This window comes from Erinaceus europaeus, chromosome 17 (genome assembly GCF_950295315.1).
Source record: "Erinaceus europaeus chromosome 17, mEriEur2.1, whole genome shotgun sequence".
Taxonomy (NCBI): Eukaryota; Metazoa; Chordata; class Mammalia; order Eulipotyphla; family Erinaceidae; genus Erinaceus; species Erinaceus europaeus.
Genome location: NC_080178.1, coordinates 67,439,713 through 67,459,214, shown reverse-complemented (window position 1 = coordinate 67,459,214; position 19,502 = coordinate 67,439,713). Strand labels below are relative to the sequence as shown.

At 46.3% G+C, this 19,502-nt stretch overlaps 1 protein-coding gene across 1 annotated transcript in view; it reads right to left on the bottom strand.

Annotated features, from left to right (window-relative positions):
• The window catches only part of DNHD1 (dynein heavy chain domain 1), a 64,614-nt gene that overhangs the window by 19,221 nt on the left and 25,891 nt on the right, over positions 1 to 19,502 (bottom strand). Inside the window, exons 13-25 of the mRNA XM_060176958.1 lie at positions 17,297 to 17,454; positions 16,685 to 16,810; positions 16,282 to 16,558; positions 15,001 to 15,128; positions 14,699 to 14,897; positions 14,207 to 14,301; positions 12,970 to 13,171; positions 12,264 to 12,389; positions 11,025 to 11,122; positions 7,992 to 10,902; positions 7,642 to 7,816; positions 7,270 to 7,462; positions 5,877 to 6,165 (exon numbers count right to left, since the gene is read on the bottom strand). Coding sequence (XP_060032941.1) covers positions 5,877 to 6,165; positions 7,270 to 7,462; positions 7,642 to 7,816; positions 7,992 to 10,902; positions 11,025 to 11,122; positions 12,264 to 12,389; positions 12,970 to 13,171; positions 14,207 to 14,301; positions 14,699 to 14,897; positions 15,001 to 15,128; positions 16,282 to 16,558; positions 16,685 to 16,810; positions 17,297 to 17,454 — 4,977 coding nt within the window. The remainder of the gene's footprint in view (positions 1 to 5,876; positions 6,166 to 7,269; positions 7,463 to 7,641; positions 7,817 to 7,991; positions 10,903 to 11,024; positions 11,123 to 12,263; positions 12,390 to 12,969; positions 13,172 to 14,206; positions 14,302 to 14,698; positions 14,898 to 15,000; positions 15,129 to 16,281; positions 16,559 to 16,684; positions 16,811 to 17,296; positions 17,455 to 19,502) is intronic.

Below are 19,502 nucleotides of genomic sequence, written 5' to 3'. Positions count from 1 at the left end.
TACTCAAAGTTAATGAACAGGATTTGGGAGGTGAGACAAGTGGAAAGGGAATCTGACCACAACTGTGACAGTAGGAAAAATGAAGTTTTATCACAATCACACTTTCAAAAGCTAGCTTTATTGATATGATATATACAAAGTAAAACATACACATTTAAGTATATTGTCCAATAAGTCTGGGCAAACGTGTGTAGCTATGTAACCACCACAACTATATATAGATTTTCATCACCCAGAAATTTCTCATGCTCATTTGTAGTCAAGCCTCCACTACACAGGAATATCTATATCTGATTTCTTTCTTTTTAAAAAATATTTATTTATTTATTTTCCCTTTTGTTGCCCTTTTTTATGGTTGTTGTAGTTATTATTGTTATTATTGATGTCGTTGTTGTTGGATAGGACAGAGAGAAATGGAGAGAGGAGGGAAAGACAAAGAAGGGGAGAGAAAGATAGACACCTGCAGACCTGCTTCACCACTTATGAAGTGACTCCCCTGCAGGTGGGGAGCCGGGGACTCGAAGCGGCATCCTTAGGCCTTGCACTTCATGCCACATGCACTTAACCCACTGCACTACCACCCAACCACCATCTGATTTCTATAATAATGTCTATCTGGGGGGCTGGGTGGTGGCAGAGCCAGTTAGTCCAGCACACATGTTACAGTGTGCAAGGACCCAGGTTCAAGCCCTTGGTCCCAACCTGCAGAGGAAAAGTTTTGCAAGTGAAGAAACAGAGCTTCAGGTATCTCTCTGTTCTTCTTTATCCCCCTCCCTTCTTGATTTTGTTGTAATAATAAATGTTTAAAAACTTTTTTTTTAAAGGATGTCTATCTGGGGCTGGCAAAATAGCTTATTGGCTAGTGCATTGCTTTGCCGTATGCATAACTCAGGTTTGAGTCCAGACTCCACAGCACTGAAGAGAGCTTTAGTGCTGTGGTCTCTTCACTACCTGCCTCACTAGCTTAAAAAAAAAAAAAAGTCTTTGTATTTACTGTTGAATGTAAAACATTAATTCCCCAATAAAGAAATAAATTTTTTTAAAAAGCTAGAACTCTAAAAAAAGGAATAATTTCTTTTTTACAATTGAAAATAACAGATGCTGGGGCCGGACGATGGCACCTTTAATTGAATACACACATTACGGTGTATAGCCATTCAGGTTCAAGCCCCCAATCCCAGCCCCACCTGCGGCAGGGATGTTTCATTTGTGAGTCTCTCTCTCCTTTTATTATCTCCTCCCTCCTTTCTCAATTTCTGTCTCTATCCAAATTAAAAAATAGATAAATAAAATTTTTAAAAAAGAACATATGCTCAGAGAGTGACTTTTGGTATGTCAAAAACCTTATTTCTAGAAATAAAAATCTTGATTTTCCAATACAGTTTTTTTTTTACTTTATTATTTATTTGATAGGACAGAGATAAATTGAGGGGGGAGAGATAACACACACACCGAGAGAGAGAGACAGAGACCGAGAAGAGACCTGCAGTACTGTTTCCTCCTTGCAGGTAGGGATAGGGGCTGGAACCTAAGTCCTAGTGCAAAATACTCTGTGCTCTGCCAGATGTGCCAACACCTGGCTCCCAGCTTATGAGTTTTATAGTGTAAGATGATATGAATAATTTACTGTTTTCATCCTTGATGTAAGGGGAAGAGGGTAAAGTGTTTCTTTGCCTTCTGCTAAATAAAACTTTGAACTTTATAAAATAGAGGAAAATGAAACTAGAAGTATTGCATAATTATATATTACTGAGGAAAAAAAAGTCTATGTGGGCCTAACAAGATAGCTCACTAGAAGAGTGTGCTTACCACCCAGATTCTAACCTAGCCCCCACCACACTGAGGGAATCTGTCTCTGTCTTTCTGGAAAAAGGGATGCCTATTGATTTCTACCACTTTATCTATTCTAGAACTTCATGTAAAGTGAATGATGCAGTCGAAATTTTACCACCTCTGGTTTCAAGTTTTCCACACTCAAAAAGGAGTTTCAGGACCTAACTGGACAATTCATCTAGAACTTTAGCACAGTGACTTCCTAACTTTAACCATCTATACACAGTCTTCATTTTTCCCAATGCCCAGGACATATTCTGAAGGCATGATACTTTAGATATTTTAAATTTATTTTTTTAAAGATTTTATTTATTTATTCATGAGAATATAGGAGTAGAGAAAAAGAACCAGACATCACTCTGGCACATGTGCTGCCGGGGATTGAACTCAGGGTCTCATGCTTGAGAGTCCAAAGCCTCATCACTGCACCACCTCCCAGACCACTAGATATTTTAAATTTCTATATTCCACAATTTCATCACTTTTTCTCTCCTTTCTTTTCTCCTGCAGATTTTAAATGAACACTTAATTCTTGTTGGAAATATCAAAGGGAAAAGTACAAGTCCTTGTTTTCATGAAGCCAAGGGTAATGAAAAGGAGAGACAAACACACAAGAATAGAACTAAGGTGTTTACAACCTTTTGTACAGAGCACAGGATGATATTGAACCCAGCTGGGAGGCTCATGCTTCCTGGAGGAGATAATGCCTGAGATTTTTTTTTTTTTTTTTTGGCAAATAATAAGAGGAAGTGACCCAGAGAAACATAGGCAAGAAAGCAGAGAGGACAACAGTCTCAGAGAGTACAGAAAACCTGAGTGAAAGCAGCTAGAGAAAAAGCCTCATCAGAATTTTGTGAATGAAAAAGAGAAACAAGAGAAGGAGGCCAAGCTGTGGTGAAGCTGGTTAAGTACACACATCACAGTACTTATGGACCTGGGTTCTTTCCGTAGTGTAGTGGTTATCACGTTTGCCTCACACATGTGGACCTGGGTTCAAGCCCTTGGTCCCCACCTGCAGGAGGAAAGCTTCATAAGTGGTGAAGCAGGGCTGCAGATGTCTCTCTTCCTCTCTATCTCTCCCTCTCCTCTCAATTTCTTTTTCTTTCTTTCTTTCTTTCTTTCTTTCTCTCTTTCTCTCTCTTCTTTCTTTCTTTCTTTCTTTCTTTCTTTCTTTCTTTCTTTCTTTCTTGCCTCCATGGTTATTGCTGGGGCTCAGTGCCTGCACCACAAATCCACTGCTCCTGGAGAAATGGGATGAAAGCATAATGACTTCTGGAGAACTCTCAGAAGGCTAGAAATGGACCTACCCTATGATCCTGCAATTCCTCTCCTGGGGATATATCCTAAGGAACCCAACACATCCATCCAAAAAGATCTGTGTACACATATGTTCTTGGCAGCACAATTTTAATAGCCAAAACCTGGAAGCAACCCAGGTGTCCAACAACAAATGAGTGGCTGAGCAAGTTGTGGTATATATATGCAATGACATACTACTCAGCTGTAAAAAACGGTGACTTCACCGTTTTCAGCCGATCTTGGATGGACCTTGAAAAAATCATGTTGAGTGAAATAAGTCAGAAACAGAAGGATGACTATGGGATGATCTCACTCTCAGGCCGAAGTTGAAAAACAAGATCAGAAAAAAACAAAACAAAAAAACCCCACACAAGTAGAACCTGAACTGGAATTGGCGTATTGCACCAAAGTAAAAGACACTGGGGTGGGGGTGGGTGGGTGGGGAGAATACAGGTCCAAGAAGGATGACAGAGGACCTAGTGGGGGTTGTATTGTTATATGGGAAACTGGGAAATGTTATGCATGTACAAACTATTGTATTTACTGTTGAATGTAAAACATTAATTCTCCAATAAAGAAATAAAAAATAGAAAAAAAAAAAAAAGAAAGCATAATGACTGTGCAAAATGACTCGTGGCTGAAGTTCCAAGGTACCAGATTCAATTCCCAGCACTGTTATATGCACAGCTAAGCACTACTCTGGTGAGACAAAGAAAGAAAGAAAGAAAGAAAGAAAGAAAGAAAGAAAGAAAGAAAAAGAGAGAAAGATAATTTTGTAAATGTATTTGCCAAAGTTCTAGGTTATAACTGTGTAAACTAGATAACAGAGAAATAAGTGGAAAGATTTGAGAAATAATTTAGAAGCAAAATTGAGAGACTGGGTATTGGTGTGAGAGGAGGTAAATGTCAAAAAGATTCCTGGCTGAAATGAGTGGTTGGATAAGTGGTACCAGTTACTAAGAAGACACACAGGAATAGGTTGAGAGAGAGAAAGATGACTAGTTTAGGATTGGATCTGAGATGTCAGTGGGATATTACGGTTGAGATATATAATAGATAGTTGGATAAATAGGTATAGTGCTTAAAAGAAATCCAGTTGGAAATAAAGATTTATCAAAGTAGAGATGGTAGGTGAGCCATAGAGAGAAGAGAAAGTTCAGGAAGCAGATGTCCAATGATATGCCATTAAGAATGGAAGGCTCTGAAGCTAATTATGGGCCCCAGATGACATCAAATCGATGGGGTTTACAGTCAACAATATTTATACCCCTTTCCCATATTAGGGAGCTACTCTCTTCCCTGATCCAGCTTTCTGGTCCTTTTCCCAGCCATGACATCATCTCCCCAGACAGTAACTTGGATCCACCTGCATATCAGATTTCAGGTTCAGGCAAACAAAACAAAACAAAACACTAGTATAGCTACAGGCCCTTTGAAATATAACTAAACTATGCCTACTAGCTATCTATAAAATGGAGGACCCCCCCCCCCAACACTTCATCTGCACTATTCCAGCCTTTAAGTCCATGACTGTTCAACAATTTGTTTGGCTTTGTATGTTAACTCTCTTTTCAGCCACCAGGTTCCCAGATGCTAGCAGGATGCGACTAGACTTCCCTGGGCAGACAACGCCACCAAAGTGTCTGCTTCTCCAGAGCCCTTCCCCACTAGGGAAAGAGAGAGACAGGTTGGGAGTAAGGATCGACTGTCAACGCCCATGTTCAGCGGGGAAGCAATTACAGAAACCAGACCTTCAATCTTCTGCATCCCACAATGATCCATACTCTCAGACGGTTAAAGAGTAGGAAAGCTATCAGGGGAGGGGATGGGATACGGAGGTCTGGTGGTAGGAATTGTGCGAAGATGTACAATCATTAAAATAAAAAAAAAAAGAATGGTATGTCAGGCGGTGGCGGACCTGGTAAAGTGCATTTCTTACCAAGCACAAGGCCCCGGGTTCAAACCCCCACTACCCACCTGCAGGGGGGTCCATTTCACAGCTGTGAAGCTGGTCTACAAATATCTATCTTACTCTTCTCTCTCTAGCTCCCCTCCCCTCTCATTTCCTCTCTATCCTATCTAATAAAAAATGAGAAAGAAAAAAAAAAACGAGAAAAAATGAGAGAAAGAAAAAAAAAGAAAGAAAAAACTGGCTGTTAGGAACAGTAGATTCATAGTGTCAGCATCAAGCCCCAGCAATAACCCTGGTGGCCATTAAAAAAAAAAGAAGAAAGAAAGAAAGAAAGAAAGAAAGAAAGAGAGAAAGAAAGAAGGAATGAGAGAAAGAAAGAAAAAAGTAAGAAAGAGAGAAAGAAAGAAAAAAAAGTAAGAAACAAAGAGAGAAAGAAAGGCTGGACAGTTGTGCACCTGCCTGAATACACATATTACCATGCATATGGATCTGGGTTCAAGCCCCTGCTCCCCACCTGCAGGAGGTAAGCTTCATGAGTTATGAAACAGGTCTTCAGTTGTCTATCTTCCTCTCCCTTTTTACCTTCCCCTCCATTTCTTTCTGTCCTATCAAATAAAACAGAAAGGGGGGGGGGGAAAGAAGAAGAGAGAGGATAACATTCCCACTGGGAGCAGTGGATTCACAGTGCTAGTACTGAGCTCCAGCGATAACTCTAGAGCGGAAAAAAAAAAGTGGAATACTGAGGTTTAATCTGCAAGTGTACATCTGGGAGAGATTTCAATGCCTCAAAAAAGGATCACGTTTCCTTCTTTCCCTCTTCCCAACTTCTTACCAGAAGCTGCCAGGTGCAGGTCCTCCAGCAGGAAAAGGAGGGACCCTTTCGAATCCTGGTGGCGCCCAGGTCCCAGGCTGGATTGCGCTTGGCCTTGGACCCCTCTGCTCAGCAGAAGTCGGAGGTGGGTGGTAGTGAAGGCAGGGTGGATGGCACTGTATGTGTACGGGTGATAGGGCTCCACCAGAGCCTCCACAAAGGTTGACTTTCCTGATGCTGCTTCTCCAGCCAGCAGCACTGGATATCCTGCCGACAGAAGTAGGTCTACCACATATAAGAGTCGTTCAGACTGCAAGACAGGAGCAGGAAGCTCCAGTTTAGGAGAGTAACTGAGCTGAAAATAAAGGCCTGCGGGTCTTGTCTTCTAGCACAATACGCCATGTATTTTCCTTTTTCTTCTTCTTTTTTTAAAAAAATATTTATTTATTTATTTATTTATTCCCTTTTGTTGCCCTTGTTTCTTATTGTAGTTATTATTGTTGTTGTTACTGATGTCATCATTGTTGGATAGGACAGAGAGAAATGGAGAGAGGAGGGGAAGACAGAGAGGGGGAGAGAAAGAGAGACACCTGCAGACCTGCTTCACCGCTTGTGAAGTGAGCCCCCTGCAGGTGGGGAGATGGGGGCTCAAACCGGGATCCTTCAGCAGTCCTTGCACTTCGTGCCACATGCGCTTAACCTGCTGCATTACAGCCCTGATTTTCCTTTTTGTCTTTTTTTGTTTAGAGACAGAGAGAAATTGAGAATGGATAGAGACAGAGGAAAAGACAGAGAGACACCTGCAGCCCTACTTCACCACTCATGAAGCTTTCCTCCGTGCAGGTGGGGACCAGGGACTTGAACCTAGGTCTTTGTACACTGTAATGTGTGATCTTAATTAGGTGTACCACTGCCTGGCCCCATGTCATATATTTTGATTGTGAAAATATTTTTTTTTCCCTCCAGGGTTATTGCTGGGCTCAGTGCCTGCACCATGAATCCACCGCCCCTGGAGGCCATTTTTCCCCCTTTTTGTTGCCCTTGTTGTTGTAGCCTCGTTGTGGTTATTATTATTGCCATTGTTGATGTTGTTCGTTGTTGGATAGGACAGAGAAAAATGGAGAGAGGAGGGGAAGACAGAGAGGGGGAGAGAAAGATAGACACCTGCAGACCTGCTTCACCGCCTGTGAAGTGACTCCCCTGCAGGTGGAAAGCCGGGGGCTCAAACAGGGATCCTTACGCCGGTCCCTGCGCTTTGTGCCACATGCGCTTAACCCACTGCGCCACCGCCCGACCCCCGAAAATAAATTTTTTTTAAAAAAGGGAGCAGGTGGGCTTCAGCTGGACCTAAAACAGGTTACCCCTGGATATCTCCTTGAGTCCCAACCCCAGCTACTGCCCACTGTCCTCATACCTGGGTAGAAGGGTTGAAAATGCCTGGGGTTCCCTTGATGTGGCTGCTTAGGTACTGGCCAGTGAAGGGGATCAGTGTCCCACTTTCAGGACATACATGCAGATCAAACACCAACGCTGAGTGTGGTAGTTCAGGGTAGTTGGAAAGGAAGCTAATGGAACTTCTCAGGAACGTATCAAAGGAGGACCAGAGCCTGCTCAGATGGACAGACAGAAAAACAACAACAACAAAACATGCACCACAACAGTTTGTGACACACTCATACACACCATCCTCCTGCCTCCAACAGTGATGTCACCTGGATTTTGACTCTCCAAGGCTAGTCCTTCTCAGCCCTCTCCATCCACTCCCCTCCCCCAGCCCTGTGGCTACCTGGAAGGAAGATGGGCTCCAAAGCTCCAGATCAAAGCAAAAAGAAAGCTGCTGATAGCCAGCAAGTGCTCCCTGCACTTAGTAGTCGTACTGTCCACATCAACCTGGGACCGGTTCAGAGAGTTTTTTGAAGGCTTGAAGCTTTGGGCAGCAGGATCATTATAGTTGGCATTCTCTGCTGACGTCACCGTGGCCAGAACAGGAGCCCCAGATGAAAAAATTGGGCAGGAGGTGGGTGAGGAAAGGTTGTTGCAATACTTCACTTTCAATCCCCAGGCCCAAGTCCCCCTCCGCCCGAGAACTCATGCCAAAGGCTCTCTCTCTCTCAGACCAGTCCTTCTTTCCCTCACCTGGGCTGAGTGTCTTCTTCTCATCTATGTACAGATGGGTGTCAAGCAGACATCGCAAGATTCGGATCAAGCTGGTGACTTCAGCCACGCCTGGACAAACAGCCTGCTGCCCGTGCACATGCAACAGACAGCTGGCACCCTGGCGGTTGAGGAACCGGAAGGTGGCAGGCACCAACATTTCAGCTAGGCGGTTGAACTCAGTGACTGTCTGGTGCTGCAGGTGGTACTCATGGGGCAGGGCGGCCATTAGGACACTAAGCATACTCTGCCAAGTCTGCTCCCCACCACACCAGACGAGGGCACACTGGCCCACCACTGTAGGGGACATGCCTGTGGCATCTCCTACCTCCAGCAAGAGGAAAGTGCCCAGAGGTCTTGTTATCTGGTGACCGTTGGGAAGGGTGAGCTGGGGGGGGTTATTCAGGAGGCAAGTGATAGAGTCCAGCCAAACAGCACTGGAGGCCCCATCACATATTATCCAGTGCTGAATCCCCGTAGAAGCCTGGCTCTGCCTCATAAGGTTCGAAGTCTTACACTGACTGGCCTCACGAAGCAACCTGGGGAAGACACCATGGTGCCAGGACGAGCCCTCCAGCCATCCCTGGAACTCCTGGGAGCTGAGAACACTGGGATACAGGTGAGTCATTTCCACAGGCTGGTAGAATTTGCTGGCGGTGTCACTCATGACAGCCAGCTGGTTTTGAATCTTAAACAAGCTATGCCAACAAGTGGTCTTGCCACTGCCTGCAGGACCCAGGAACAAAATGCCAGAGGCCCGGTCTAGGGCCTGGCTCAGCTGTTCCAAGGAATCCAAAAGATCAGAGCTGGGATTCAGGCCTACCTGTCGCAATTTCTCTGTCAGCAGTGACTTTGTCAGCTTGTGGGTCACAGGCTCCGCTAGCAGCTGGCTGGCACTCGGGAAGAGCCCACACAGCAGTTCTTGGAGGCTGTGCCGACGGGTTGCATTGAAAATGTTGAACATCTGTGACTTTAGCAGGGCACGAAGTAGGGTGGCCTCCTCAATGGAAGCGAGACTGCGGGACTTTTGGGACTTGGGTTCTTCCTTGGGTACATTTAGTGCCTGCAGCATATCTTCCAGAATCTGCTTGAGTACTGGCAAGCGGCAGGGCAGAGGCCCAGGTATCAGTTCCCTCTCCAGGAGGAAGAATCTGAAGAGGCGAGTAGCCACACGGGAGGCATCCCGCGCCCCTGCGCCCAGCAGAGTCAGCTCTGCCACCTGCTGCAGGTCAGGCAGTTTCAGTGACACGGGCCGCAGCAGCACGTGCAGGTTGGCAGGCAGAAAAGAGCCCAGGGTGGGAAGTGTCAGGAGACAACCATAGCCAAAGCGCATGGGCACGTGATGCTTCTCAAAGATGCCGGTGCCAAGGAGCCTGAGGTGGGTGGGGTCAACGGTGCTGGGGTTCCGGGAAGCCTCCTGGTACAGTGGGGCATAGAGGCGGCGCAGTTCAGCCAGTCGCTGGCCGAGTGCAGAGAGCAAGCCAAGGGGCAGGTGCTGAACTGCTTTCAACAGCAGCCAGGCTCCAGCTTGCAGGGCACCGTTCAGGTAGTTGCTCAGACTCTGGGCCTCTATCTGAGGCAAGCATGGCATTATCACCAACAGGCGGCCCAGGGCCCGAGTGAGACTTTTTACCATAGTTGTCCTGCCCACACCACTAGGACCTAATAGGGTCCCACAGGCCACCTCCTCCAGGGCCAGCAAAAGCACCAGGGCTGGCCGCTCAGGCAGCAGGCTGGGTAGAGATTCCAGCCTGGGTCCCAGGTACTCATAGTTGTACAGGAAGGAGCGGCCCAGTACTTCCACCCAGCATGCAGCTGGTGACAGGGAGTTCTCAGCACATGCAACAGTTCTGAGACTTTGCAGGGGGCTTTGAGGGATGGTGTGAGGTGACCCTAGGTGGTACTTGAGCTGACGGGACCAGTGGAAATCTGTCAGCTCCCTGACCTGCTGCTGCTGCAGCAGCTGTGCGACATCCCGGTGAGCCACTGTCATGACCAGCAGGGCACTGAGCAGGCTGGTCTGGCGGGCAGAGAACAGGAGCCTCCCACCCTGGGAGGCCCTCTGGGCTCGCACAAAGTGAGCCAGCGCCTCAACTTTGCTCACGTGCCTAGGGACCAAAGCCTGGGTTTTATGCTCAAGCAGAGTCTCTTCCATCTCGGCCCGCCATACCACCTCCTCTGCCACCAGCACACACTGCCACGGGAAAGCCTCAACTAAATCCAGCCAGTGGTAGACATAGTGCTGCATAGACAAAGTCAGGGAAACCTGACTTTGTTGGGGCAGCTGCTTGATTTCCTCCTCAAGGGATGAGCACAGAGCAAGACGGGCTGCTACACAGTCCTGCAGCCTGTGCACCAGTGTCTGACGCAGGCATTTCTCAAGAGAAGCCAGCCACTTGGGGAGATCGGAGTGTAAAGGGAGAGAGCCTTGTAGCTTCACCTCCTCTCCACCTGCCCCCACCACTGCAAGTGCTTCCACCTGAGCCTGTGCAATTTGGCTTGGATGTAAGGATGACTCCCAGTCATTCTTGTTTTTCTTATTGGCTGAAGTCAGCATGAAGCTCACAGCATGCACGTGAGGAAAGCAGCGACGAACCCAAAGCTGGGCCTCCGATGTCTCCAGCGGGGAAGCCAGCAGGGCCACCAGTTCATTATCACTTAGGAAGAAGAGGCGGGGGAAATGGGCACATACCCCATAAAGCACACTCTCCAGAGTCATAATGATGTTCTCCAGCTCCACCGAGCCTGCCTGCAACAGCTGTTGCAGCTGCTGGCCTTGAAAGCTAGGGTTCCGCCTGACACTGGGCACTATAAGTGACAGAACTGAGGGGTCAGCTACAGACATCTGCATCAGGGTCCGATACTGATCATCCATGGGCTTGAAACGAGACTTCTGTGGTGGGGAAGGGGGTAAAAGCAATGGTAGACATGACATGGCAGCTCCCCGCTCCCCGTCTAAGCCCACACATCCAGGAGTCCTTATCCACTCTATGCCGCCCCCCCTCCACTCCTTACCAAGTCAGCAGTAGGAAATGGGACCTTCATCTCATACATAACTTTATTGAGAAAAATCCACTTCTGCTGGAAAGTCACCCATACCTCCAGCAGGGCACCTGTGTGGGCAACCAGAGAGACATTGGGAGGAGACTTAGGAGTTGAGTCTCCACAAGATGGGCCAGCCTGCTTCTGTCCTCAGAAGGTGCCCTCCCCCCCCAACCCAGCCAGAATACTCTGCTCAGCAGGACCCAGGGATATTGCTTGGAGGAGAGAAAACTGCACAAGGGGATAAAAACTGGTAACCTTACCACAACAACAATAAAACAGCCAGGACAACAAGAAAGGAAAAAAAAAAAGCCTCCAAGAGCAGTGGATTCATGGTGCAGACACCAAGCCCTAATAATAACCCTGGAGGCAAAAAAACAAAACAAAACAAAAAAACACCTCAAACAAACAACGAGAACAAAAAACAAAAAACTGGTAACCTTGTCCATACTCCCAGAGGGATAAAGAATAGGGAAGCTTTCAATGAAGGGGATGAGACCTGGAGGTCTGATGGTGGGAACTGTGTAGAATTATACCTCTGTTATTTTATAATCTTGTTAATCATTATTAAAACACTATTAAATATTTTTTAAAAGCTCTGATAACCTCAGCCCAAGAAATAGTCTTTTTTTTTTTTTTTGCCTCTAGAGTTATTGCTGGGGCTCAGTGCCTGTACTACAGATCCTTTTTTTTGCATTTTTTGTTGTTATTATTATTGCTGTTGTTGGATAGGACAGAGAGAAATTGAGAGAGGAGAGGAAGATAGAGAGGAGAGAAATATATATACCTACAGACCTGCTTCACCTCTTGTGAAGCAACCCCCCTGCAGGTGGGGAGCCGGGGGCTCAAACGGGGATCCTTATGCCGGTCCTTGGACTTCGTGCCATGTGCACATAACCAGGTGTGCTACCACCTGGTCCCCAAGAAGTAGTCTTTAAGGTAGCCCTCATTCTGTCTTTCAGATTTTTTTTTTTTTAAGATTTCATTTATTTATGAGAAAAACAGGAGGAGAGAGAAAGAACCAGACATCACTCTGGCACATGTGCTGCCGGGGATCAAAGTCGGGACATCATGCTTGAGAGTTCAAAGCCTCATCACTGCGCCACTTCCCAGACCACTGTCTTTCAGATCTTAATCCCACCCCACCCCATTTCTCTGAGTTATTCTGCTCTCAGCTTCTACCCACCAGCCCAGCCAGAGATGTACACTCACTCAGGCTATGCATGATGGTCACCCACTCTAAAGCTGTCCTGTGTAAGTCTCCTGACTTTTGGGTGGCCAAGATCTTGAACAGCACTTGAAGACTTTCCTGGATAGAATCCTGCAAGCTGCCATAATCTAGGAAAGAGTGAGTTGCAGCTGAGCTGGGCTAGCAGTCACACAGAACAAGTTTTTAATTTATTTCTTGTGTTTTAAAATTAACTAATTTACTATTGGATAGAGACAGAAAGAAATTGACAAGGGAGGAGGAGGTAGAGAGGGAAAGAGACAGAGAGACACCTGCAGCACTGCTTCTCCCCCTATGAAGCTTTCCCCGCTGCAGGTGGGAAGCAGGGGCTTGAGCCTGGGTCCTTGCACACTGTAATGTGTGCACTTAACCAGGTGTGCTACCATCCAGCCCCTCAAATGATAAATTGTCATTAATTGCCACAGGAAGTCTTTCCTTAAAGGACCATTACCAAAGAGGCCAGTCATTGGGCAGGAAAGTGGGAGAGAGAGCACTCCTGAGATTAAGATAGTAAGAGAGAGAGCTGCTTGGAAGACATTGTTTCAGGACGAATGGATGTCTCTGGTTGAGGCCATCTAGTAAGAACAAAGCCCTGGATAAAGAAGCCAGACCTGCAGGATGGGGTGTATGTACTAGATGACTATGGTACTCTGCGAGGGGGGGGGGTCACTTATAAGAGCTGGATCTCACCTGAAAGGATGAAGGTGCCACTATCCATCTCCACTACCTCCCACTGGGGGCTGCGGAGCCTCTTGGAACGTTCTAAGGGAGGGGGTTCATAGGGTACATGCATGATAAAGTTGAACAGTCGCAGCTGGCGCGTTTCCCAGGTCCGCTGCAGATGCCGAAGGGACTCTTGGGCTTGAATTCGTTCGTTTTCACCTTGCCAGATCTGAAACAACTGGATCTCAGTAACTACTTCAGGACTGGGTGATGGCTGGGGGAGGGGGTAGTCTGGGATCTGGGATCCAAGTCTGAACTCAGAGTGGAAATTTCAGAGATGATGGCAGAGGGTAGATAGCATAATGGTTATGCAAAGAGACCCTCGTGCCTGAGGCTCCAAAGTTCCAGGTTCAATCCCCGGCACCACTATAAGCCAGAACTGAGCTCTGGTAAAAAAAGAAAGAAAGAAAGAAAGAAAGAAAGAAAGAAAGAAAGAAAGAAAGAAAGAAAGAAAGAAATTTAAGAGATGAAGGGAAAGTAGGATGACTGGGTTTTAAAGATAGGTCCTCTGCCAATGCCCATGTCTAGCAGAGAAGCAATTACCTCCAGACCTCCCACCTTCTGCACCCCCTAATGATCCCAGGTCATACTCCCAAAGGGATAAAGAATAGGAAAGCTTCCAATGGAGGGATGGAATAGGGTACTCTGGTAGTGGGAACTGTATGGAATTGTACTCCTCTTATCCCCCGATTTTGTCAATCATTATTAAATCACTAAAAAAGAAAAACAGAAAAAAGAAAAAATAAGAAATAAAGGCAGGTCCTCAGCAGCATACTGTGACCAAGGCCTTTTTCTTTGAAACACAACCTTTGTAAGACTCCAGCTGAGAAGATAGTACCTCAACAAACTCATGCTCTTTTGGGAAAGGGTAAGCATTGGGAGACTTTCTCCATCTTATGTAACCACTAATTCAGGCATGCTATCCACTTCCTTTCCCTGGAAACATAATCTCAATCATAAAGGCAGGAACAACCTACCAGACCTCCATCTCAAAGTGAAGTATAGAGTCAAGAACCCAGAACCAACCACCCATGAAGCCTTAAGTAGAATGTTCATCCCTTCTACACAGGCCAGTCATTTCAAAACTTCACCCACCCACTCCAGATCATCCACTGCTCCCAAGCAACTGGACCTTACCGGCTCTATTAGAGCTAGGCAAACTGATATGGGACTTAGACCACCACCCTTCCTCCTGTACATATACCTGATTGATTCGATCTGCAAACTCCAGCAGTGGACAAGAGAGCAGCTGGCCCAGTGTTAGGAGTTCTATGTTGTGGTGAGTACCCAAGCCTAAGGCTACAGATAGAGTAACAACAGATCAGTGCAACTCTCAGTATTTGGTATAGCACAGCCCAGTCCGTCCAAAAGCCCAGATCCTGGACCCAGCGCCCAGCCCAAAGCAGACCCCAGATGGCAGATCTGGAAACCCAACACAGAGCCAGGAATTCATACTTCAGTTCCAGAGCACAGTGCTGAGCCCAGAGCCAGGACTCCAGCTTGAACCCAACCCTGGGCAGATAAGAGGCCCACATGCTAATGAAGGGAGCAACCCAGGAAGGAAATATTTTGCAACAGGAGCAGCAGAGAACTGAGTAGTTGTTCTTCCTGGAAAGATTTTGCAACAGGTGCAGCAGAGAACTGAGTAGTTGTTTTCTCCTGACCTCTATGTCCTTGCCTATCCAAATAAACACACCTCTCAGGAGGGCTTGGTAACTGGTATTCTGTATAGAGAAGCTGACCAGCTTGGTAAGCAGAGGCAGGTAGCCGCGAAACTCCTCCAGTATTCGCATGCAGCGATGCAAAACTGGGCTGTGCAGGCCCAGGATTGCACTCATCCGAGCTGCCTCTGTCAGCCAGTTTTCTGTTTTCTCCTTGGCCGTAGCCAGGTTAAACTGTAAGGTAAAGGGTGCCTTATCAGTGGGAGATCCTTTTCCACTCCCACCCTCACAGACTGCCCGATTCCAGGCAGGAGCTCTGAGGAAGACCATGCAGTACCTTGGCAAAAGCCATGCACTTCCACTCGCTGATGTTCTCAGAGATGACTCGGTACAGATGCCAGATGCGCTGCTGCTGCACAATAGGTCGGGTCCCACATACAGGCAAGGCCACAGGACTCTCGTCCCCTGTGGGACAAGGCTGGATGAAGCCTAGGTCACGTGTGACCGGGAAGGGGAGCAGCATGGGGGACAGGAGGAGTCCACAGCCCACAATGACAGAGAGAGGGGTCTGAAAGTGCCGGAGTGGGTAGGTGCAAACATGCTCAGTACAAAGAGGTGGGGGGACGATTATTCTAAGGAAAGCAGAGCTGGGGGACAAATGTGATGACAATTTAAGGGATGGGTCCCTATTCTATTTCTCTTCATCTCACTGACTCCATCCTGGCCACACCAAAGTCTTTTTTAATTAAAAAAAAAATTTCTTTCTTTAAAAAAAATATTATTTATTTATTTATTATTGGATATAGACAGAGAGAAATTGTGAGGGGAAGGGGAGATAGAGAGGGAGAGAGAGAGAGACAGAGAGACACCTGTAGCCTTGCTTCAACACTCATGAAGTGCTTCACCACCCCCTGCATGTGGCGACCAAGGGCTATATACAGATACACAAGACATGCTCCCACCTTCTGAGGGTCCTTTGCTTGGCAGATTGTTATTATTTTAATTTTATTAGTGTGATTTAATATTGATTTACAAAATTACATGTTAACAGGTATAAATACACTCCATTCCCACCACCAGGGTCCTGAATTTAAAACTAAGATCCGGGACAACATGACTCCTTGATATTAGAGTGTCTTTGCTTCTTGGCCTCTTCAGTAGATACAACTAGAATATATGTATCTATGTAGTGCACATTTGTGTGCACATACGTACAATATGTCAACATGTTCATTTTAAAATGCAATGTGAATTACAGAGTAGGTACAACAGAAAATGGAAACTTATGAGGCAAACCCGTGACATTTCCTTAGAAAGAAAGAAAAAGTGATGGAGAAAAGATATGAAGGAGATATTCAGTAACCTAACGTATAAATAAGAATTCTAAAATCAGAGCTAATATAAGAACCATTACCAAGTAACTGGTAAACAGATTACCTACAAAGGAAAACAAAATCAGATTGGTATCCGCTTTGTCCACAAGGCTAGATGTCAGAAGACAATGGTACAGTATCTAAGAGACTTGCTTAGAACCACATGGGACACTACACCGAGTCCCAACCCTTGCCTCAGTTGGAAGGGCGACTACAGGTGGTGATGGGGATGGAATTCTTGGTACCTGTGAAGGTGGAGTAGGCATGGTGCAGCTCATTGAGGTGGTTGGCTGTGTTCTGGAACTGACGCTCCAGAGAGATGAGCTGGCGCTCAGTGCTCCTCTGCTCTTGCATTGGGTCCATGAAGGGACCAGACAGGGCCTTCTCAACCAGCCCTTCCAGTTCTGTCAGTGCTGCTGCTATCAGCTGTTGTAGCTTGGGCACAATGGCATGTCGTTTGCTGAGCAGGAGCTCTGAGGCCTGGCTCTTCTCAAACTGAAATGCCTCCCACACATCCAGAAGCTGTGGGAAGAGAAGGAGGAAGAGGGAGAGGAGGTCATATAGACGGGGTTGTGTATGCGTGTGGAGGGGTGGTGGGGTGGTGGTGATGGTGAATGGGAAGGGTGACATCCAGAATCGCCCTCTTACCGAGATGTCTAGTGCCTCATTCTCAGTACTGAAGAAGCCAAAGTGGTTGCGAATGAGTTCGTGGAGTGACCGTACATAGTCCACTCGCTCCTCCAGATCCAAGTACTGCTCGTTGGCTTCATTCAGCTGCAGGGGCTACAGTATGAGACAAGCCCCGACCGCCCCTCCCCCCCCCCCCCCGCAATCCTGTGCACCACTCTGGATCCACTCCTGAGGGGCACTCCCAGCTTCCAGACCCCTGCAGGTACTTTTAACTAGCTGGGGTCATACCCCATTTGACCCAGATCTGTGTAGGCAGGACAAATGTCCTCCCTTCTGCCCCCATTTATAATTCGGATGGCAGGATGTAGCTCTGTATCTGACTGCCACAGATAACAGAACTTTGCAAACAAGATTGAGTCTCTCTTATGACATCAAGGTATTTCCCTGCCACAAGGAAACTAAGGACTTTGTGAACATGGGAAGAATTATCAAGGGAAGATATGGTTATGAGTATAGTTTGAGAGCATCAAGACCCACTTAGAGCTCAGATGAGACCTAATGAAAGTGTGTGGAGCATTGGAGGAGGACAAACCCAGGAAAAGCTGAGAGGGAAGGAGGAGGAAAGCCCACCTTCTGGGAGCACTGTGCAATGGTGTAAATGTCTGAATTGATGGTTTGGAAGGCCTCCATGAAATTCGAGAGCTCTGCTATTAGTTGCTGGCAGCGAGTCCTGCATTCATTCTGCACCTGCTCAAGAATGTCCTTTCTGAGGCCTTCCAGCTTGGCTTCTGATGACAGAATAGGGTTAGAAGTTAGAGGATAGGTGAAGAAGCGGAGCTTGGGTAAGGTGGTTAGGAGTAGAAGTGGATTATAGGAGAACGCAGGCCATGAATTCATCCCCTTACTTACCTGACACTTCCCTGAGCCTCTGCTTAGTGTTCACTCAGCTGCTCAGAGTGGAGCCCATGTTGGGCTCTGGTAGACAAGAGTGAGTGAATGAGGCAGAAAGGATCCCAACCTCAGAAGTTCACAAAATGGTGGCAGAGACAAATGTGTGGTAAATACCTATTCCTCAGAAGTGGTAGAATACAATTTGAGAGTAATAACTGAATCACAGGGAATATGCTATTTGTGAAGTTGTAGACAAGTAACCAAGAGGACCAGACAGCAAGAGCTGAAACTGAAAACCAAGGGAGAGCAAACCCATCATGGGCTATGGGAGGTGAACAGGATATAAGGATGGGAATTCATCTTCTTCTAAGCTAGTGTATGAGGGCAGCTAGGTCACTGCAGTGGTGTGTGGCTTTGGAGCCAGGATCTTCACGTTGGTGAGGGGGGAGAGGAGCTCTACAGTGACACTGTGTGGTGGAAAGGAGAAATGGACTGTTAAAACACCAGAGCTGCTCTCATGTGGGACCAAGGATCAAACCTGAGGGTCCGTGGGTGGAGGCATGTTCTTGATCACTGAGTCACTTTCTTGGCCCTTGTTATTTTCTATCAATCCTTTTGGGTATCATCAGTTATACAGTAGCAATTAAGTAACAGGTTTGGGGTGCAAAATTCAGAGGTGGATAGAAGAACAGATCTGAGATAAGGAGAGGGAAGAATGGAAATGTTCTGGCAACTGGCTGGATGTGTGGAGCTCAAGGAGAGGGAAGGAAAAGATAAGCTCAAGATTATAATGAGTTCACTTCACCAAAGGGGTGAATCCACTGTTTAAGGGAGTTCAGGTAGAAGAACATAGTTGATGGTTAAGAAAAAATATATATAGGGACCAGGCGGTGGCACACCTGGTTAAGCACACACATTACAGTGTGCAAGGATCCGTGTTCAAGCCCCTGGTCCCCACCTGCAGGGGGAAATCTTCACGAGTGGTGAAACAGGGCTGCAGATGTCTCTCTGTCTCTCTTCTGCACTATCTCCCCCTCCCCTCACAATTTCTCTCTGTCTCTATTCAAAATAAATAAAGATTAAAAAAAAACTTGAAAAAAAAGGAAAAATATAGGGGTGGGAGAGATACCATAATGGTTATGCAGAGACTCCCAAGCCTGAGGTTCCAAAGTCCCAAATTCAATCCTCCAGCATAAGCCAGAGCTGAGCAGAGTTTTGAGCTCTGTAGCTTTTTCTCTGTGTATCTCTCTCATTAAAATAAAATATAAAAAAAAAGAAAAGGAAGAAATAATATCTCAGCAAGAAGGATGAAGTAGACAGGAGGAAACATGGCCAAATGAAAAAAAAAATAAGCATCTACTGCATACCATACTCAATGTTAGGAGTATTGCAAATAATATTTCATTTAATCCTTCCAACCCCAAACCCTGTGCGTGACTGCATTTTATGTTCATGCTATAAATAAGATGAAGTTCAGTGACATGAGGTCACATAACGCAGTGAGAAGCAGAGCCAGGATTCTGAACCCTGTGCCTTTTCTTTCCAGATTCCTTTCTTGAAATGGTTGGTTGATCCCAGGAGTAAGGACCAAGAAGCTAGCAACAGTGGAGCAACTCTTGCTCTAAACAGTTAGGAAAAGGCAGATCAGGTGGGAGAGTTAGCATAATGGTTATGCAAATGTGCTCTCATGCTGGAGGCCCTGATGCCCCAGGTTCAATCCTCATACCACCATAAACCAGAATTGAGCAGTGCTCCAGTAAACAAACAAACCATAACTGTTTCCCATTCCTGACTTGACAATATCAACCCCCTTGTATTTTTTTAAAATATTTATTTTATTTACTTATTCCCTTTTGTTGCCCTTGTTGTTTTATTGTTGTAGTTATTATTGTTGTTGTCGTCGTTGTTGGATAGGACAGAGAGAAATGGAGAGAGGAGGGGAAGA